A 20,026-nucleotide genomic window follows, 5' to 3' on the forward strand; every position below is an offset into this window, starting at 1 on the left:
AAATGGCTAGAATTGAAAGAAATTGGAATAGAATAGGCTAGAATTTGAAATTTAAGGAAAGTGTAGGAATTACTATTTTAATTAAAATATTACATATATTAAAATATTTTTATATAATTGAAAATCATTTAAATTTTAACATTTGAAATTCATTAATAATTTTAAAATATTTTAATATTTACGATAATTTTATAAAACGTACTAAAATATATAATTTTCAAGCAAAGTCGATTAAAAATTCTAAAATTTAAAATACGTATTTAATCGAATAGTATTTCTAAAAATGGTCAAAGGTCGGTTAAAATTGGGTGTCAACACGTATCCTACATGGCAAAACGCGTGTTATGCACGTTTTCTGCGCGAGTTATGACTATTTTAAAGGCCCACAACGGTAAAAAAAAAGCAGAAATGACAAATATACCCTTAATGAATTCCCTTTATATATATCTCTATATTTCCAAATTAAAGTTTACCTAAAATCTAATTTCTCTTTCCTCCTCTTTCAAATCAAAATTTTTTATCCTCTTTAGAACGATTTGTGCTCATATTTTGTGTAAATGGCTTCTAATTTTTTTTTGTCATTGTAATAGATGAACATCAACTACAGTAGTAATCTTGAATGAATTTCGCCTTTGATTCCAAGATTTTGATTTCAAAATAACCTAGGGTTTTCGGTTTGAAGCTGAGTTACTGACTAATATGAACAAAATTAATTTTTTGAATCTTGGATAATGCAACTTGTAGAAAGTTGCTTTCTAGAAAGGCAACGTTACACTATATGTAAAATAAAATTAATTTTAATTTTAAAAGGGCAAAAAGTGCCAACTTGATAATCATGCTGTCTTTTCGTCCCTATGCTTTTGCAATTTTTCTCCAAAAATAATTATTTACTACTTGAAAAGTTTTAGCATAACAAATAATTATTTACTTCTTAAATGACGTATAATTTTTTTTTAAAATAATGATGTGTAAAATATTTAATTTGTTGGCAGTTATTGAGTGGCTCACTAATACACGCGGGCGCGATTGTATTTCACGCTTTTTGGGTCCAAAAATCGCGTGTGTATTTATAAAAAAAATAGGATAGTTAAAGTGCCTATTTGTGCACTGTAAAAGTTTGAGGTCATACTTAAAATTTAAAGCCAAGTTTAAGGGCAAATCTATGTATTATGCCTTCTCAATAACAACTGAATATTCAACAGTCACAATTTTCACAGAGAAACACTCACAAGATCAGCAAAACACGTGTTCAAGTTCATTAATAATAAAAATGTGTAATGCCATGAGATACAATGTCAAGTATAGTCATGCATGTCTTCCCTAACGATACACACCCGATGTCTCTCAGTCTGGGACCCATGAGGGACATATTTGTCCATGCATCTGTCGCGACGAACGACACGATCTTTAATAATAGTAACTGTCGTGGCGTGCGATACGTCCCTCGAAATATATTACCATCGCAGCGCGCGATACGACCCTCAAAATGGTACATCCTCTTATTACATAACTCTTATCACAACCATGTTTCAGATTCAGTGCAAATTACATGCTCAAATAAAAATGAGGAGATAGCCATTTTGATAATAAAGCACAATTTACAACAAGGAATACAACACCAACAAATAAGCAACAAGTCTCCAAATCATTCTCAACACCACACAAGAAAATACACGAATTTCATACGCTTAACAAGAGTTTAGAAATCCACTTGCCTTATAATTACTCTGGGACTTGATTCTTCCCTTCCTTTGAGCTTCCAAATCGATGCAATCTATTCAAGTATATAAATTCACAATAAGGTTTTGGAACTAACAACCCACATTATTATCTGTTTGATCTTAACCTAATAATTCACCCAAATTTATGATCAAATCCATAATCTTGATGCAAACTAACATTTCAGCTATCATATTTCTCAAGTTCCAAGTCTAAGGTCAAATCTAAATTTTTAAAAGTTATCCCTCAATTCTTAAAACTAACGCAAAATAGGGACTGACCAAGTATCACATTAATGAAAAATATATATATCATCAACCTATACCTACCTATATATCAAGTTTTTCCCAGTGATTATTATAATCATTAACATCCGTCGTTTCACCTATCATTACTTCTCAAATCAGCCACCAATTTAACAACACTGCACCCACTAACTTATAATGAAAATTAACATTTTTTTCTTTTCTTATTCCCTTGAATTTTAAAAGCCGCCAAAATGATGTAACATCATCATATGGCTTCACAATGCCCAACTTCAATTTATTATACCCATTATTAATATTATCATAATAATAATAAATAATTTGATGCCTCAACTAAGCCCCAATTTCAATACATACACCAGTGACTTTATTTCAACATTTTTTCTCTTCAATTTTTGTATTTTCTTTCACAACTAACAAGGTAGTAATACTTGTTAACATATACATAAGCCACTATATGAATCAGACATATTACTGATTTACCTGATAAAGATCTTGCGGCTGGCTGCCTTCGTTGTCTACAGGTAAAATTCTCCGACCCTTTTCTCTTTCTCTGTATGTTATTTAATTAATAAAATGATTATGTATTAAATGTGACAAACCCTAAACAATTTAATTCACTTTAACTCATGATGTATAGAGTATTATTAAATGATCACTTTAGTTCACTAACTATCGATATATTAACTCAAATTACACTAATATTTAAAACTTCCAAAAATGACTTACTGAGTCATTACAAGATTATCCATCCGTTGTAACAAATAAATCATCTATTGAAAATAACATTATATTAATTATTTTTTACAACACGTGTTTTTATCACTATCACCAACAACACCAACAAAATCAAGAACATCAAAAACACCACAAACTATATCACTAGTTAAACAATATTAATTTAACGTTTTTATCAATATACTAATACCACCAACGAAACAAAAAATATCAAAAATATAAACAAAAAAGAATATCCACAATAAAATCAAGAATATTAAGAACACCAACAAATTAAACAATTACTGTACAATACAACAACATCAACAAAATCAAGTATATCAAAAACACCAATGAAACAAAGAATATCAATAGCACCCAACAAGATTAAGAATACCAACAATACCAATAAATTAAACACCAACTAATACGTTGCAACATCAACACATGAAATAGATACATTTCCTCTTGTACATACCTCTCTTTGAGTGCTAAGCTAGCTAGCACTGTAATTTGTACTGCGCAGCCATAGATTTCAAAGTTGATCTGGGTTAAAAAAAAATTGTATTATTAAGTGGGTTGGATCGAATTAAAATTGAATAATTTAAGTAAAATTGGGTATGTTAAATGATTTGAGATTTCTCATCCAAAGAGGGATATATTGTTAAATTTATTGACAATAAAGAAAAAAATAATTTTCTTTTATCGACAGTGATAAAATCAACCAATAAAACAAAATTAAAGAGTAATTTGGATTTTTTTCCTTTTTATAATATAATAAAAAATAGTCACCAGTACTCGATTAAAAAACTTCAATGACACATTTGGTTCAATTTTCTTCCCAAATCCCTAAATCCAATTATTTTCCCCAAATCCGTAAATCCAGTTAAATCCCTCCAAATAATCGCTCACCTTACAACTCCTCTCTCTCCCGCGAACCACCAGCTACGGCGGAACCACTGCACCTCGCTTCCTCTGTCCCTCACGACTCTCCGCCTCTGTACCTCACGACCCTCCGCCTCCTACTTCGCTAGTCGGAGGATTGAGAACGGAAAACCCGTTCTTCTAGTCTCTCTCCTCTCCTTCGAGAAAAACCCCACCCTGCACCTCCGACTTCGACGACCACCGCCAGTGCTGCCTCCACTCAATATCTCCTTCAGTCTCTCTCCATTGTCAACTCAACCGCCTAACTCCGGTGAGCCACCATCTCGGAGAAAATTATTTTTCTTTTTTTGAGCTTTGTATAGTTTCTTCTCGTTGATTTTATGGAAAATATAATAGTCTTTATAGTTTTGAATTTCATAGAAATTGATTGAAACTAATTTCAATTTCTGGTCAACTTTTTGAATTTTAGATTTGAATTTGCCCCTATTGTTAACAAGGGGATTTTGTTTTCCATTGTATTCCAGAATTTAAGGAAACTGGATCAGCTAATAGACGGATGGGTTCAGTTGCGGAGAATCTGGTATATTTTGTTTTCCTCAAATGGGTGCTTTTTTATTTTCAAGGGAAATATAGGAGCTCGGAAATATATTATGGATGGCTGATGAACAATATTTTGATAATGTGTAGCTAGGTGTGATTGACTTGATTGATATGTTTTCTTTTGCAGTATATAGATGAAAAGGTGTCCGGTGATGCAAACTCGGGTTCAAGTGAAGATAGGTAAGTTTTTGTTTGATCAATTCTTCTATCGACAGTTCTAACAGGCTAAATTTCGATGTGCTTTTATGAATTGTTGTTGTATATGTGATGAACAATTGGTGCACCTGAAAACAAAAATAACTGCTCACTCAATCATAAATCAGTTGAGGCCAGCTATTGGCTATATGAGTCCTCAACATTTGGATGATACTTAACTATTTGAAAAATTTGTACTCCTGAAAACAACTAAAGAATAATTTGATTTAAAATGTATTAGTAAAGTTAATATGGAGAATGGATGTCTAGTACTCGAGAAAATTTCCAAAATGTGCCAATGAGGCCCTTAGCCAGGTGGTAGCTTCTGTAAGTGTATTCCCTATGCGTGAGAAATTATGGCAGGAAAATATGTTGAAATTGAAACAAAAAATATACAAGAGAATTTCCTCTCTTTGTTCATCCTACGCTTGTCACTTACCTGTGTATGTGTTTGCATGTCCTTTCGGGTGGGATTTCTTCTTTGTTTCCCCTGAATTCCTGTTCATCTTTTTAATTTCATCATTAGTCTTAATGCAATGAGAAAACATAGTATTTAGATAAATTGCAGAAGAGTTAAAGGGGACTAATCGTCCACCAAGTACATAAATGAAAATTGTAACTAACTAGTACAATTAAATCACTTTGATATGCCTAAAAGAACTATACTTATCCAAAGAATTACCACAACGAGCCTAAAGTTTCTCTAACAGTTGACCATCAAATGAGGCATGAAAATTCTGGCAGTCAACAGTCAGAACTTCAATGACAATTTCTTTGTTTTTAGCTACCAAAAGTCCGATACAGAAAACTTTGAAGTTTGATGCTCAAAAAGTCAGCATACCCTAAGATGGATCTTGATTTTGCAACGCTTACATAATGCTTTGGATTATTTGATGGATCTTTTTTTTCCTTCTTGTATTACCTTTTTCTAGAGTTTGTGGTTGCTATTTAAAGCCTGCTTCATTGGGGTTCTTTTGACTTACTTTGTCTTTTTGGCTTAAAAAAAAGTGTTTAAAAGCACTTCTTTATTTTACCCCCAACACTATAAAAGTGCTTAACAACTACTTCGGCTTAATAATACTTAAAATAAGTCAATGTAAACAAGCTCTTAAACAAATAATGGGTATTCAATAGTAGATTATAAAAGAAGTTTGAGCTCAATAGAACAATTGTTGATCATTAAATAAATGTAAGAGTTTAATAGTATAGACATAGTTGATTTTTGTCTTGTTTAACGCAGAGGCACACATGTAGCGTTGTTGTGCATATGTATTTGTGAAAATAAAAGGTTATATATATGCTGATCTACACATATCTGTGAATGGCAGAAACTTTAGCTACACCTGTTGGCTTAAGATGTCAGGTAATGGATGTCATGAAAAATATGCGGATTATAAAACCCTTTGGCCCTGATAGTATCCGTATAGAGGTTTGGAAGTGCCTGGGAGTTTTAGCAGTGGAATGCTTACCAAGCTATTCAATGCTATACTAAGAAGTGGTAGGATGCCCAATGAATGGAGGAAGAGTTTCCTTGAATCACTTTATAAGGTCAAAGGAGAGATTCAGAATCATTGAAACTATCATGAAATCTAACTCACGAGTCATATGATGAAAGTTTGGGAAAGAGTGATAGAACATAGACTTAGTTACACAACAAGAGTGAAAGAAAATCAATTTAGATTTATGCCTATTGTAGATCTATAACAAAGGCTATATTCTTACTAAAAAGACTTGTGTAAATCTAGCATGAAAAGAAAAAAAGACTTATACATGGTGTTTAATGTTTATTGATATAGAGAAAACGTATGATAAAGTATCACGTGATGTTCTTAAGTGGGTGTCGAAGAAGAATGGAACTCATATTAAATATATAAATGCCATAACTGATATGTATGAATTTTTTTTGTAGATGATACATAGGAGTTCCCATAACCGTGGGTTTACATGAGGGATCATCATTGAGTCTCTACGTGTTTACCTATTATGGATGAGCTTACCAACACTATACAAGAGGAGGTCCCATGGTGTATGCTATTTGCTTATGATATTGTGAATTGATGAAATAGTGAGTGTCAACTAAAAGCTTGAATTATGAGAAACACCTTTTGTTTTTTAAACAAAGTAACATTCGTATGTATTGACTGAAACAAGTACATGGGTTATACTGAAAACCATAATTACAACTTATCAACAAACTAAAATATCTGAATCTAAAATCTAAATAAAGCCAATGATCTCAATAATTGACTCAATCTAGCTACATTTGTTTGTACCAGAAACAAAAAAGTTTGATACAATCCAGTTTGATCTTCTGAAGTTCACAATTTTTGCTCTTAAAACATCTAGTATTTCTCTCTTTCTAGATTGTCGACCAAATACTGACACGATCCTCCATCTATCTCTGTCTGAAGCTCCCCCACCTACCTTTTCCCAACTGTAGAGGAGGTAGGTGATTCTGTTAGGCATAGTCCAAAACCCTGAGGCTGATAAAAATCCTCTAAAGTTGGGTAGTTATCTTGCATTGTAACAACAAATGGCTGACTGCCTCATCCTTTTCTCCACACAAACTGCATATCTAGCACATATATAACTTCCTTATTTTGAGATTTCTTGTTTTAGGACTACTTCTATTGCGAGTGATCAAGTAAAACATGCCACTTTGAAGGAGATTTTTGTTTTCCAAATCTGTTTCCATGGCCATTGTGGTGGTTGTTGGCCACCTTTGTTAAAAGCTTGTATGTTGAGTTCACCTTAAACATGCCTTGTCTATCTTTGTCCACCATAGTCTATCAGCCTGATTCATTGCCCCTTTGAACTCTGTTAGAGCTTTGAAATTTTTTGTGATTGTTTCAATTTCCCACTCATTAAATTTCCTTCTGGATGTCCCATCCTTGTTGTGTCCAACTGTTAGCTACACTCTTTTGTGATGTACTGCCAACACATACATCTTAGGGGAAAGGTTTTAAACTAGCATGTCCCAACTATTTGTCCTCCCAAAAAGCGGTCTTACTTCCATTACCTACCCTCACGATTGTGTTATTTATTGAAGAAGGCCAAAAGATTTTGATAGACCTACATAGACTTATATCATAGGGTGTAGATACCTCATTTGTCATCCATTTATTCTTATCTCTATATTTAGCTTTAATTACTTTACTCCAGTATGATTAAGGCTTTTGTGAGTATCTCCATAACCACTTCAACCTAAGTGCTTTGCTTTGTATTTTCAGATTCCTTACTCCTACCCCTACCCCCCTTGTTTATTTCCCCAAATAACCTCGTTTCATTTGACCATGTCTCAGACAATAGAGTCCTTTTCCTCACTCCATTTCCAAAGAAAATCTCTCCTAATCTCGTCTAACATTTCTTTCACTCCATCATGAATGGGAAAGATAAACATCGTATAGGTTGGTAGAGCATCCAAAACTGAATTAATGAGAGTAGCTCCGCCACCTAAAGAGATGTACTGAGATTTCCATATAGTTAACTTCTCACACTTTTCAATCAGTGAGTTTCCTATGCTCATGACCTTTGACTTGGCACCTTGAGGCACACCTAGGTACATAGTAGGCAGAGAGCCTACTTCCCCTCTAGAATTTCAGATGACTCCAACGGACTTTATTGATTGGGAACAACTGGCTTTTCCTCCCGATGATATGAAGTCCAGAAACTCCCTGAAAAAACACAAAAATTGATCTCACTATCAGTAATTGCCTTTCTCTAGCATCACAAAAGATTAAGGTATTATCAACATATTGGAGGTGTGTGACTTCTATGTTGGCATTTAAACTTGGGATTTGGTTTGTGACTACCTCAAAACCTCTTAGACATTCATTATTCCTAGCCAGCTTTATCATGTAATTTAGACCCTCCATGAATATGATATAGAGAAAAAGAGACGAAGGATCATCGTGTTCTTCAAACTCCCCTTGTAGATCTTCTCTTTCCCCTTATGTAATCAATGGACCAATGTTTTGGACGGTGAGAGGTGAGCGCGAGGCGCTTGCCTTTTTGAATTAAGGCGCCAATTAATACCAAAAATTAAAAATTTTAATTGCACATATAAATATCCAAAATCTTAATAGTAGTAACATATATTAGCAAATGTTTAAATTTTAAATCAAATAGTGAACAAAGCACCGAGTGAGTGAACAACCATGTTCATTATCACACTAAAAACAGAGTGTTAAGAATAGTAAAGAAGAAGAAGAAAAGAGAAGAATTAGAAAATAAGAGCTGAAGAAGAAGAAATGTACCTATCTGCTGCCATGAAGCAGCAAAGGAGCAGTAGTTGCGAAGTCAGTTGAAGAAGAAAGTCGCGAAGTCGGTGTTTGCATAAAATAGGCAAACACGAAGGGTTCGTGACTGAGGAAAAGAGTAGACAATTGCAAATGTGGAATGTTTGCAAAAATACCCCTAAAACCCCTAATTTTGGCTTTTTATTATAAACTAGATCTTTAAAACAAATAAAAAAGGTGGCGCGAGCCTTGTCGCCAAAGGTCGCCATTTTCAACTCGCCTCGAGGCAAATAGGCAAAAGTGCCTTGCCTTATCGCCAAAGGTGAAAGGCGAGCGCCTTTTACAACATTACATTGGACAATTGATCAAGTTAATTGAAGGTCTCCAACCTGTGTTTTTTCTGATTATAACTATTGACAGAACCCAATAATCTCCCCTTTGATTCACAAGGTTCATCCTCAATCATCAGCTGGTCAAATATTATTGCTTCTTTTATGTGCATTAGCCACACTGTGGAAAAATTTGGTATTTGTGGTTCCCTCTTTCAACCAAAGTGCCCTTGATCTTTGTCTCCATGCCATCTCTTCATTTTTAAGTGCCTTTCATAATCCATTAGAAGAGTTGACTTCAAAGCTGTCTCTGATTTTGTTAAAATCCTGCTCTCCATTACTGTATCTAGAATGGCCAATCTCTCAATATTTGGACCTCATGCATTCTTCGATTTTGAGAAATGGTAAACATTGTATTCTTCAACATTAAGGATATGTTGGGACCTTTAGAAAATTAGAAAAGAACAAAAAACATAGTACTTACAAAGATCTTAAGAATTCTAGAAGTTAATCTGGATCCCCTAATCCTATCTCTTTACACAAATAATATAGAGATACAATGCAATTCCATTTAACCTTGTGAATGGAATTGTATATATCTTCGAAATTCCTACTATTCCTCTCCTTCCACACTGTCCACCAAATGCAGTGTGGAATCAAAATCCACCAGGTCTTCTAGCTCTTGCCATATCCTTTCCTGATATGTTCGGGCATAGTCCATTTCACTTTTAAAAAGTTGAGAAACATGGACCATATTTGTGTTGTGAAAGTACAATATAAGAATAGGTGACTATTACTATTCCCCGTCTTTCCACATAAAGTGCACCACATAAGTATGATCTTTCTTTTCTTCCTCAAGACTTCAAGTGTCAAGCATGCCTTTCTAATGACCAACCAAGTATAGCATTTAACTTTTGTTGGTGCTGCAGTCCTCCGGATATTTTTCCATGAACTTTGGTATCTGCAACTTTGCGAGTTGCACTCCTTTTTATATGCCCTACCAACAATGAAGATCCCATCCTTACTGTGTGACCATCTAACAACATCATTGTCAGTATAAGTGCCTGCAAAATCACCCACTTCCTCCAACAATTTGGCATACTCTCTCAACTTCCCAATCATTTAGTTTTCTTCTGAAATAGATATTTCAACCTTGTACTGTCCGGCAATCAGTGCACAAAATAGACAAGGAAACATGTGTTTCGGGGGGGGGGTTTGTTTGATCCATACATCCCTCCAGAATCTAGTTGTCCTGCCATCCCCACCTTGATATGTAAATTTGCTTCTAACTTGGGCCATAAGTTTCTAATAGCTCTTTAAACCCCGCTCCATAAGCATCCGTGCTTATGTCACTACACCAAAATCCATCCTCCCCATATTTACATTTAACCAAATCTTTCCACAAAGCTTGCCTCTTCTTAGTATATCTCCTCAATCGTTTGATAAAAAATTGCTCTTATGCTTAAGATACCTTTATCTTTTCTATGCAAAACTGTCGCCCACTTGACCATGTACCTTTATCTTTTCTATGCAAAACTGTCGCCCACTGGACCATGTATCCTTTGTACTCTTTGCAACCATGCCAAAGGAAATCCCTCCTAGTTTGTCCAATTTCTTAACCACTTCTGCCGGTATAGTGTAAAGAGACCTACCATATGTTGGGAGAGAGTCTAAAACGGAGTTGATACGAATGTGTCTGCCACCAAAAGAAATGTATTGAGCCTTCCATCTAGCTAGTCTCTTTTCAAACTTCTCAAATATGTTGTCCCATATCTTCAAATCTTTGTATGTATTTCATAATACCCGAATAAGTTGTGGGCAATTTCCCACTCCGCAACCCAAAATGTCAGCTAGACTTTTGATGTTTGTCTCATCCTTAATAGGATATAAACTGTTTTTTCCCTAGTTAACTTTCAAACATGTACAAGCTTCAAAGAACAACAATATTAGTTTGATGAATCTAAATTGCTCCTCCTATGACTCATTGAAAATCACAGTGTCATCTGCATAGAGTAGATGGAAGATCTCTTGAATATCACCATTGTTTTCACTAGTTTGGAAACCTCTGATCCACCTGTTTTGAGTAGCAATCCTTATCAAACTATCAAATCCCTCAATTACCAGGATAAATAGAAAGGGTGAAAGAGGATCACCTTGTCTGATTCCCCTTCCTGAAGAGAAAGAACTCACCGGTTCTCCATTTACAAGAATGGAGAATCTCACCGTGCTTATGCAAAATTTTATCCATGCCACCCATCTTTCTCCAAAATCCATTTGTCTGAAGGTGTTTAGTAGGAAACCCCAATTTACATGATCATATGCTTTTTCAATGTCCAGCTTGCACGTTACCCCTGAAATGTTTCCTTTCAATTTGGAATCCACACTCACTTGCAATGAGAACTGCTTCCATTGTTGACAAGCTTATCAATTAGTTTTTTCAGTCTTTCTGCCTGTAGTTTTGCGATCACCTTGTAAACTCCAGTAAGACTGAATCAGTCTTATTGGTCTGAAAGTCTAAGTTCAACAGCACTGGCTTTCTTGGGATGAGTGCTACAGAATAACACTAAAGCTTTTCTACGGAATCTGTCTAGCCTAGAATTCTTGTATAGCCTTTATTATATTCTCTTTTAGGATCTCCCAAAAAGACAAGTAAAAGGACATGGGGAAACCATCAGGTCCAGGTGCTTTCTCCATAACACAAAGCTTTAAGCAGCCTAAGATCTCTTCTTCTTCAAAAGGACTCAAAAGGACCCTCTAGTTCTATCTGCTTCTCCACAGTAATGGTTGTGATCCCATGTAATTGTAGCTCAGGCCTCCACTCTTTCAAAACCGTGTACAAATTTTGGTAGAAGCTTTTTAATGGTCTCTTTAATGACAGAGGGGTCATACGTACTGCATCCATCCACCAGTAGAGACTCAATGGAATTATACCTCTTATGAGAAGTAGCTACTCTAGGAAAAAAACTTAGTATTTTTATCCCCCTACTTTAGCCACTAGATTCTTGATCTTTGTCTCCATCTTATTTCTTCTTATCCACCTATTGACTCCAAAATACCCTTCTCATCCACCTTTGGTTTCAAAATTGATCACTTATTGAACGATTTAAAATTTAAACTATTTAATATTTTTTAATACATGACTCAACTATTTGTTATAATTTAACTTATTAATATAATTTATAAATCAATCTACTACCCAACGGTTACTAATTAAACCACACCCAATTAATAAACCCGACTCATTACTAATACAACAATGAAAAACTACTGCTAATTCTAAAAATTTGAAGCAAAAATGTCTATAGAAGTAGATTATCATACGTAGAAGTCCTCAATCAAAACATATTATAATTCGAGTGTTTAATTAAAAATTATCGATAAACTTAAAAGTCTGACTATGTTCATCTTAATTATTCACTCGTCTCAATTATGTGATTTTACTTAATAGATAACTTTTTTAAAAAGAATGTATTAAAGTTTTATTATTTAAAACAAATAATAAATATTTATTAAATTATATTGGGAAAAGGGTCAAAAATACCCCAACTTTAATTTATTGTTTGAATTTATCCTCGTCGTTTAAATGGAGTTAATTTTACCCCTCCCGTTACTAATTTTACCAAATTTACCCTCCACTTAACGGATTGACCCAAATTGACCCGAATATTTTTAAAAAAATCCCATTCCTTATTTTAACCCAATAACCCAACCCATTTAAATTAAACCATCCCCATTCTCCACATCTCCTTTACCCATTTAACAAACATGGTGCTCATCTGACCGTTCAGGAGCACCTAGAAGATGGATCGTATAGAGACCTAAAGAAGTAAGAAGTAAAATGACTAACATTCTCCAAAAAGTTTTATATACAGTGCTACAACTAAGAAATGAAGACAAATCATAACCTGCAACTCAGTAAAAAGCAAAGTTTATAAACTAGCCACATATATGTTCTTGATTCAAGTCTCTTGTGGGATCTGTCTTGGCATATTTTGCTGCAAATAGTCACCAGAATTGACCATATCTTTGTTGTGTTGATTCTCCTCTAACTCATCATCATCATCATCAAACTCTACAGTAACTATGTGGACAATAGTAGTAGTTTCATTTTGATATTGTGGATGCTCCTTTAAAGACTCAAATAACTCAACTATTTGAACTACCACCTTAATTACGATCCATCTTCTAGGTGCTCTTGAACAGTTAGATGAGCACCATGTTTGTTAAATGGGTAAAAGAGATGTGGAGAATGGGGATGGGTTACTTTAAATGGGTTGGGTTATTGGGTTAAAATAAGGAATAGGGGTTTTTAAAAAACATTTGGGTCAATCCGTTAAATGAGGGATAAATTTGGTGAAATTAGTAACGCGAGGGGTAAAATTAACTTCATTTTAATGGCAAGGGTAAATTAAACAAAAAATTAAAGTTGGGGGCTATTTATGACCCTTTTCCCAATTATATTTAAAAAAAATGCATGAATTAATTCGGGATGTACTACTTCTTTATCTTTAATCATAAAATTCGAATTTAAGGTTGAAAGAGAATCATATTGAAAGTGTCTTCCTAAATAAGCGGTTCAACCTAAATTTAATTGGAGTTTCAATTCAAACTCGAATAATTTTGAATGTCATTTTCAGGAATTTGTAATTTCGTCGTGTTTTAGTAGTGTTTAGGGCGATTTTGATATTAGAATTGATTTATTAATTGGGTGAGGTTTAATTAGTAATGGGTGGGTAGTGTGTTGGTTTATAAATGATATGATATCAAATTGTTGAGCGCCAAGTATTTTAAGAAATTATTCAAATGGTTTAAATTTGAAATCGTTAAATAAGTGGTCGATTTTGAACCCAAAGGTGGATGACAAGGGTATTTTGGAGCCAATAGGTGGGTCAAAAGGGCATTTTGGAGCCAATAGGTGGATGGAGGGTAGTTTTGTACCATTTCCTATACTTCGAGGGTATTTTAGGCCCTTTTCCGTTTCTTTATTCTTAGCTACTGGCTCATAAGTGAAAGCCAAATTTGTTTTTTGTTGGATCTCCTCTGTGAGAACTCCTTATTCATGTACAACTTCCTATTTGGCCTACTCCTCCATAATCTCCTCCTTTTGTGCTTTACATTTTTTTCTATTATTCTTGCTCCATTCCTTCATCTTTCCTTTCAAAGGTTTCAGCTTTTCTGCCAAAAGAAAACCTGGGTTCCAGTTATTACAAAAGACTGCCACCAAAATTTCACCTCTTCCTTGAATCCTTCCACTCTCATCTTCCAATTTTCGAATTTGAAGTAGGACTTCTTGAAATTTAGATTTCCACATGTAAGTAGAATTGGGTTGTGGTCAGATCCTAACGTTGACATTGTAGATTGCTTGATAAAAGTGAACTGTTCCTCCCAATATGAGCTATAGAGAAATCTATCAACTCTGGAAGTTGTTTGGTGCCCTTCCCCTCTCCTTTTTAAGTGTAAGACCCTCCAAAAAAAAAGGGGGTCTACTATTCCAATTCCTTAATGCGTTTAGAAAAGTCAGTTATAGCACCGTTAATCTAAAAGCAATTGATTCCTTCTGCCGGGTATCTAATAAAATTGAAGGTCCCCCCCCCCCCCCCACATTACCCAAGGACCTTCACACAGACTTCTCATAGCACCCAATTCACCCAAAAAAAATTCCTCTCTATTTTCTTGTACTTAGCATAAAGTGCTGTCGAAAACCAGGAAAATTCTTGATTTTGGTTTGAAAATTTACAAGAAATGCATTGTGATCCTGTTTCCACTAGAACCCCCTTTCATATTCTTTTATCCCACATGATTAAAATACCTCCACTAGACCCTTGTGCCTCTACATGAAGTTCACTCAACCATCTGTTGTTCTGTTCCAAATGTTGTGAATTAAACTACTAAAATTGTCCTTTTCGTTTAGTTTCCAAAAGAATATAGACATCTCCCTCTCATTGATTAATCAGGTTTTTGACTAAATCTCTCGTCTCTTCGTTCTTTAACCTCTTACATTCCAAGAATTTTTTTTTACCATCATTGTTCCACAATTATAATCTTCTCCCTCTACTCCTAGGCTCCCCCTCTTTGAATTTCATATTGAAAATGAGATTCCTCAACTCTTTAGTGATTGGTTTGCTGTGTTGCTATTATTGTCACTGTTGCTTTGTTCCTCCATTGTGGGTTTTTGCCCCATTCAACTTACTAATGAGAAGAATTCTCTTTCATATCCCTCTGTACACACCCCAAATATTTGGCTTAATTTGACTAAATTTATGTGAAATCTCAGCGTTGCTTGGGACTCAAAACCCTCCTTAGATATACTGTCATAAATTGCTAAGGGTCGAGGTTCGTGAAAAAACTTCATCTGCTCTCCCGACAATTCCACCAACTCATCACCATCAAAACTTTCCACCTCCATGTTGTGTATCTCCTTACCCCCTACCTTTTCATTGCTAGAAAAGTTCGCGATCTGCATCGAGTCCTCTGGCATGCGTAAAAATATGTCACCAACTATGGTGAAATGGTCAAGGGAATTGAAAGAATAAGAACCAAAAAAGGTTGAAAATCAACAAAAGGCTCAGTTAAATGTTTGGGCTTTTAAGGCTCAAAGTATTTGAGTCTCCTTTTCATTTATCCAGACAGCAGACCCACCTAAAATAGGCCTTCCATTCAACAGCTCCAAGTGGGACCCCTCTTTACTTTCTTTATGGGAAGTTTGAAAAGACTTTGCCTCATTCTTGTAACCATTGGTTTTAACATACATCTCCTGTACTTTCTCCTTTCCTTTCCCTTATCTACTAGGTCTGCTATCATCAGAGATAATTGGCCTATACTTTTTTTACTCTTTCCCATGTTCACTAAGTCTGTCATCATCAGAGACATTGCTAGCCTCTACTTTCTCCTTTGACTTCTTGTTGTCACCTCGATAATCTATTTCCGACTCCATCACCGGTTTGAATGTCGCCAAATATTCACACCAGATTGGTAAAGCGAAAATCAGCTTGCCATCTGACAACTCGACCTTCGTCGGACGAAAAATTTCCTTGGGTCCTTGAACTCGAATTCTCACCCATCTCAGATGGTTTTTTAGCTTTGTTTCTTCCTTGTTTTCCAACCATCCTGCACAGGCATCTCCTATCTCCTTCATGAAATCTTTATGCAGAGGTGAAGAGGGAGACCAAGAGCCCTAATCCAAAACAATCGAATCTTGTACTTTCATGGAAAGCACCTTTTGTTGGAGACCGCTAATCTAATTACAGATTGGCTCCTTGTCGTCTCCAATCCCCCATGATAACATGCTCCGCAGCCTTCTTGGTTTGGATTCAAAGAGAAATTCGAAGCCATTCAAATAAAAAACTAAGGTGTTAGGAGCACCTTTCCAGATTTGTTGCACCCAAATCCTGATTTCATTTCGAGTGGGAGTCTCCTATCCTTAGATGAATCTGCCAACAAGACACCTACGCAACTGCTCGTTGTCTTCCCAACTTGAAGATAGTTGTCGTGGCTTTTCGATATTCTTCCTAGACCATTTACTTTCTTGTAGAGCTTCTTTGTAACTTACCCTACCATTGAGGTTATTTTGCATCATATCCCCAGATGTAATAAATGTTCTTTGATTTTCTGTTTTCCTATTTATAAAGTTCTCCACTTTATAGTACATTTCTATCATCACTGTAAATGTTCTTTCGATACATTTCTGCATGCCACCTTTCTTTTGATCGATATTTTCAAACCCTCTACCCAATCGAACCAAGTGTCTGAAATGGTTCTTGATTTCGTGATATCATAAGACTTCCCCAGGGACCTGAAATATAGTCTATTCTCCATAACAATAACAAGAGTGGAAATTAAAAAAGGATCAGAGAGAGAAGATAGTGAGAAGGAAAGGAAAGAGAAGTAAGAATGAAGGGGAGGGGAGAGGAGAGTATAGAAGGGAAGGAAAGAAAGATTTTCGGCGAAGTTCTGCCAGAGAAGGGAAGGAAAGAAAGATTTTCGGCGAAGGTCTGCCGGAATCTGAGAAACACTTTCCTAGTCAGCCCCTAAGGGAGCTTCAAAAAAAGTGCTTGGGAGCATTTCTTTTCTTTTGCATTCTTTTGACTTCCAAAGTTCATGTTATTCCACTTTTTCAATTTGCCTATTAAACCTGTTAATTTACATCCTACGATGTGATTAGGCTTCCATTCGCGAAACACCTTATTTTTTTTTACAGAAGTACTATTGTATTCGTCAGCATTAAGGGATGCTGGTCACCTTCAAAAACTTTTTACAAGAAGAGAAAATAGAGCCTAGATTTACAAAGCTTCTAAGAAAACGACAAAATCATCCATTTCCTCTATACATATCTCGTTACACCAAAAATAATGTGACTAGACAACTCCATTTTACATCGTGAATGAAACCTTGTCTTCAAAGCATCTCCAATTTCTTTTCTTTCACACTGTCCACCAAATGTACTAAAGGTATCATCTATGTTGCGTAGACTCTTCATATTTGCAGGAAAACCCTCTCGACGCGAAATTGGCGCGGGTGCGTGTGCCGGTGCGAGTGCGAGGTGTGTGTCGAATTCGGTCAATCCGATCTGTACACTTCGACCGAAGCTGAGAAAAGATTTGGGTAAGAAAAAATCAGTTTTCGGCGACGTTAAGAGGACGAAGCTTGAAAAAGTACAGAAGAAAGTAGAGAATTAGTTTTTGGCGACATAAAGAGGGTAAAGCTTGAAAAAGTACAAAGAAGAGATGAAAGAAGAGAAAATAAGTTTCCGGCTTGAAAAATATGAAGAAGAGAAAAAAAGAAAGCTTTTCTTGAAAAAGTAAAGGAGGGAAAAGTTAGGGTTTTTTCAGTGTTTCTTGATAAAGAACTCTAAGTGGCAGAAACAAAGGATTTCTTGAAATAAGTGTACTTTTTTATGAAATACATTATAATTATGCAGTTGTTTAGTGTGTATGTATATATATGTACATAACTTTAGTTTTAGGGAAAATACATCATATCCCCCCTGAAATTGGTAGCAAAACTTACTTTAGTACTTTAACTACACGTGCGTTTAAATATCCCCGTAACATCTTTTAACTATATTAAATACAACACTGAGAGTAGAATACCACTCTCACCTGCCACATCATATCCATGTATGCACCACGTCACAGCCATGCAAGCACCACGTAATTTTTATTTTTTTTTACATATTCACCTTTTTTGTTTCTTAAATTCATTACACTAATCAATTCAATAAAAATACATTTTAAAATCAAATTGCCACATCTTCTTCAACCCCCCTCTTTCTTTCTTTCTTGATTTTCACCATTTTCAACCTTCACTAGCTTTTTATTCCCCGAATTTTCAACCTTCAATGGTTGTTTTCTTATTCAACATTCATCAAATACTTACTTTTTCTTCTTGGAACCGTTTCTCCCCGACAAATTTTTCCATTGAAGAATCATATTTTTTTTAAAATTATTTTTTCTTAACAACTTAAATGAAAAATGAAGATTGTGTAAAAAATTTGATAGACCCACATTTTTTTGCATCACAACTAATATAATTCAAAATAGGTTACTTAGAAATCATGAAAGTTTGCATTCAATAATATGAATTGGGTGTTGAATTTTCATGATTAATGAAAGACGGATGAGGCGAGGGATGAAGATGAAGATAAAGGAAAAAATTTAATATGAAAAAAGAAAGGTATAAGAGTGCTTCAATGGGGAAAAAGACATTTGGGAAGACACCAAAATAAAGAGAACAAAAAAAATTAAACCCACAAATTTCATTTACTTCTAAACAAGAAATTTCATTTTCTTTTAACTTTAACTTGTAAAAAAAATTAAAATGTATTAGTTAGATAATGGCCAATAAAAAAGTGCCATGTGTATGATTTTTTTTACCTTTAGTTTTTTTTTTATTTCACGCATTTTGAGGAAAGTGAGTACTCACTTTGCCACGTCAGCTCTTAGGGTGGTATTTAATTAGTTCAGAATTGTTAAGGGGGTATTTAAACACTCGTATAGTTAAAGTACTAAAGTGAGTTCTGCTATCAAGTTCAGGGGGAATTTGATGTATTTTCCCTTATTTTTATAATATTAAAAAAAATTTAGCCGTATCCCGGTATTCGTATCCATACTGTATTCGCACCCACGAATCTTAAAATTTAGATTTTGTTGAATCCGACTCACGGATTCACATCCGTCTTGGATACCCGCACTCGAGTCTGAGCAACTTAGGGTATCATCCACCACCACTTCTTCTGGCTTTTGGTGTCACCTCTTCTGATCCAACAGCTCAGCAGATCACCTATGTGTGCTCAAGCATTCTCCACTCTATTTTGGTGGGAGTAAAGAATGGATGCCATAGCTGAGCAGTAAATTTGACATATGGTTATTTGTTAACCCAATTTCATTGCATAAAAAATATCTAGGTACAAGTATCCTTCCCTTCTTTAGTGAGACAAGCCCTTCTAACCACCAACCAAGTGAAACATTTGATTTTAGTAGGGGCCTTAATCTTCCATAAGGACTTCTGGTGAGACTTCCCAATCGATTTTAGATAAGTAGAAGTAAGACTGAATACATGCATAGCAGATATAGTCATCACGAGAGAAGGGAAGTGGAGGTGAAACTAGAAGGGGTTGCTGTGCCAAAATACAATAATTTAGATATCTAGGCTCGTCATTTTGAGAAAATTAATCATATATGAAGATGTTACTCATAGGATTAAAATTGGATGTCTAGAATATAGAACACAATTGGAGTGTTATGTGATTGAATGATACCTACCAAAGTGAAAGGTAAGTTCTATAATGCAGTTATAAGATTGACTATATTAGAGTTACCATTATAAAAAAAAAAGAGAGATCGACTATATTATATGGTAGTAGGAATGTTGGGTTGTTAAGCATATCCACAAGATTGTGTTGCGGATGCCTAGATTGATGTTTGATTATGAAAAATTAGAAATAACTACATTCGCAGAAAGGTGCAAGTAGCACATGTTGAGGATAAGATGTGAGGTCGCTTGAGAGCATGTTCTCCGTGGACGTATAGATGTACCAGTCCATAGGTTTAAGACTTGTGATAAGTGAATGTGTTAAATT

At 34.9% G+C, this 20,026-nt stretch overlaps 1 protein-coding gene across 6 annotated transcripts in view; it reads left to right on the plus strand.

The window, feature by feature from the left end:
- The first annotated feature begins 3,406 nt into the window (after positions 1–3,406).
- The window catches only part of LOC101261780 (golgin candidate 6-like), a 30,876-nt gene continuing 14,256 nt past the window's right edge, over positions 3,407–20,026 (plus strand). For 2 of the 6 annotated variants that reach the window (XM_069293864.1, XM_069293862.1), the window contains exons 1-4: positions 3,503–3,897; positions 4,112–4,167; positions 4,315–4,367; positions 17,434–17,550. In XM_069293864.1, the coding sequence (XP_069149965.1) occupies positions 4,144–4,167; positions 4,315–4,367; positions 17,434–17,550 (194 nt within the window). In that variant the 5' untranslated portion in view covers positions 3,503–3,897; positions 4,112–4,143. Of the gene's footprint in view, positions 3,898–4,111; positions 4,168–4,314; positions 4,368–6,291; positions 6,448–17,433; positions 17,551–20,026 lie in introns of all 6 variants that reach the window. The other 4 variants (XM_069293865.1, XM_069293867.1, XM_069293866.1 and 1 more) reach the window with 3 other exon arrangements.

The sequence above is a fragment of the Solanum lycopersicum genome, chromosome 2 (assembly GCF_036512215.1).
Source record: "Solanum lycopersicum chromosome 2, SLM_r2.1".
NCBI lineage: Eukaryota > Viridiplantae > Streptophyta > Magnoliopsida > Solanales > Solanaceae > Solanum > Solanum lycopersicum.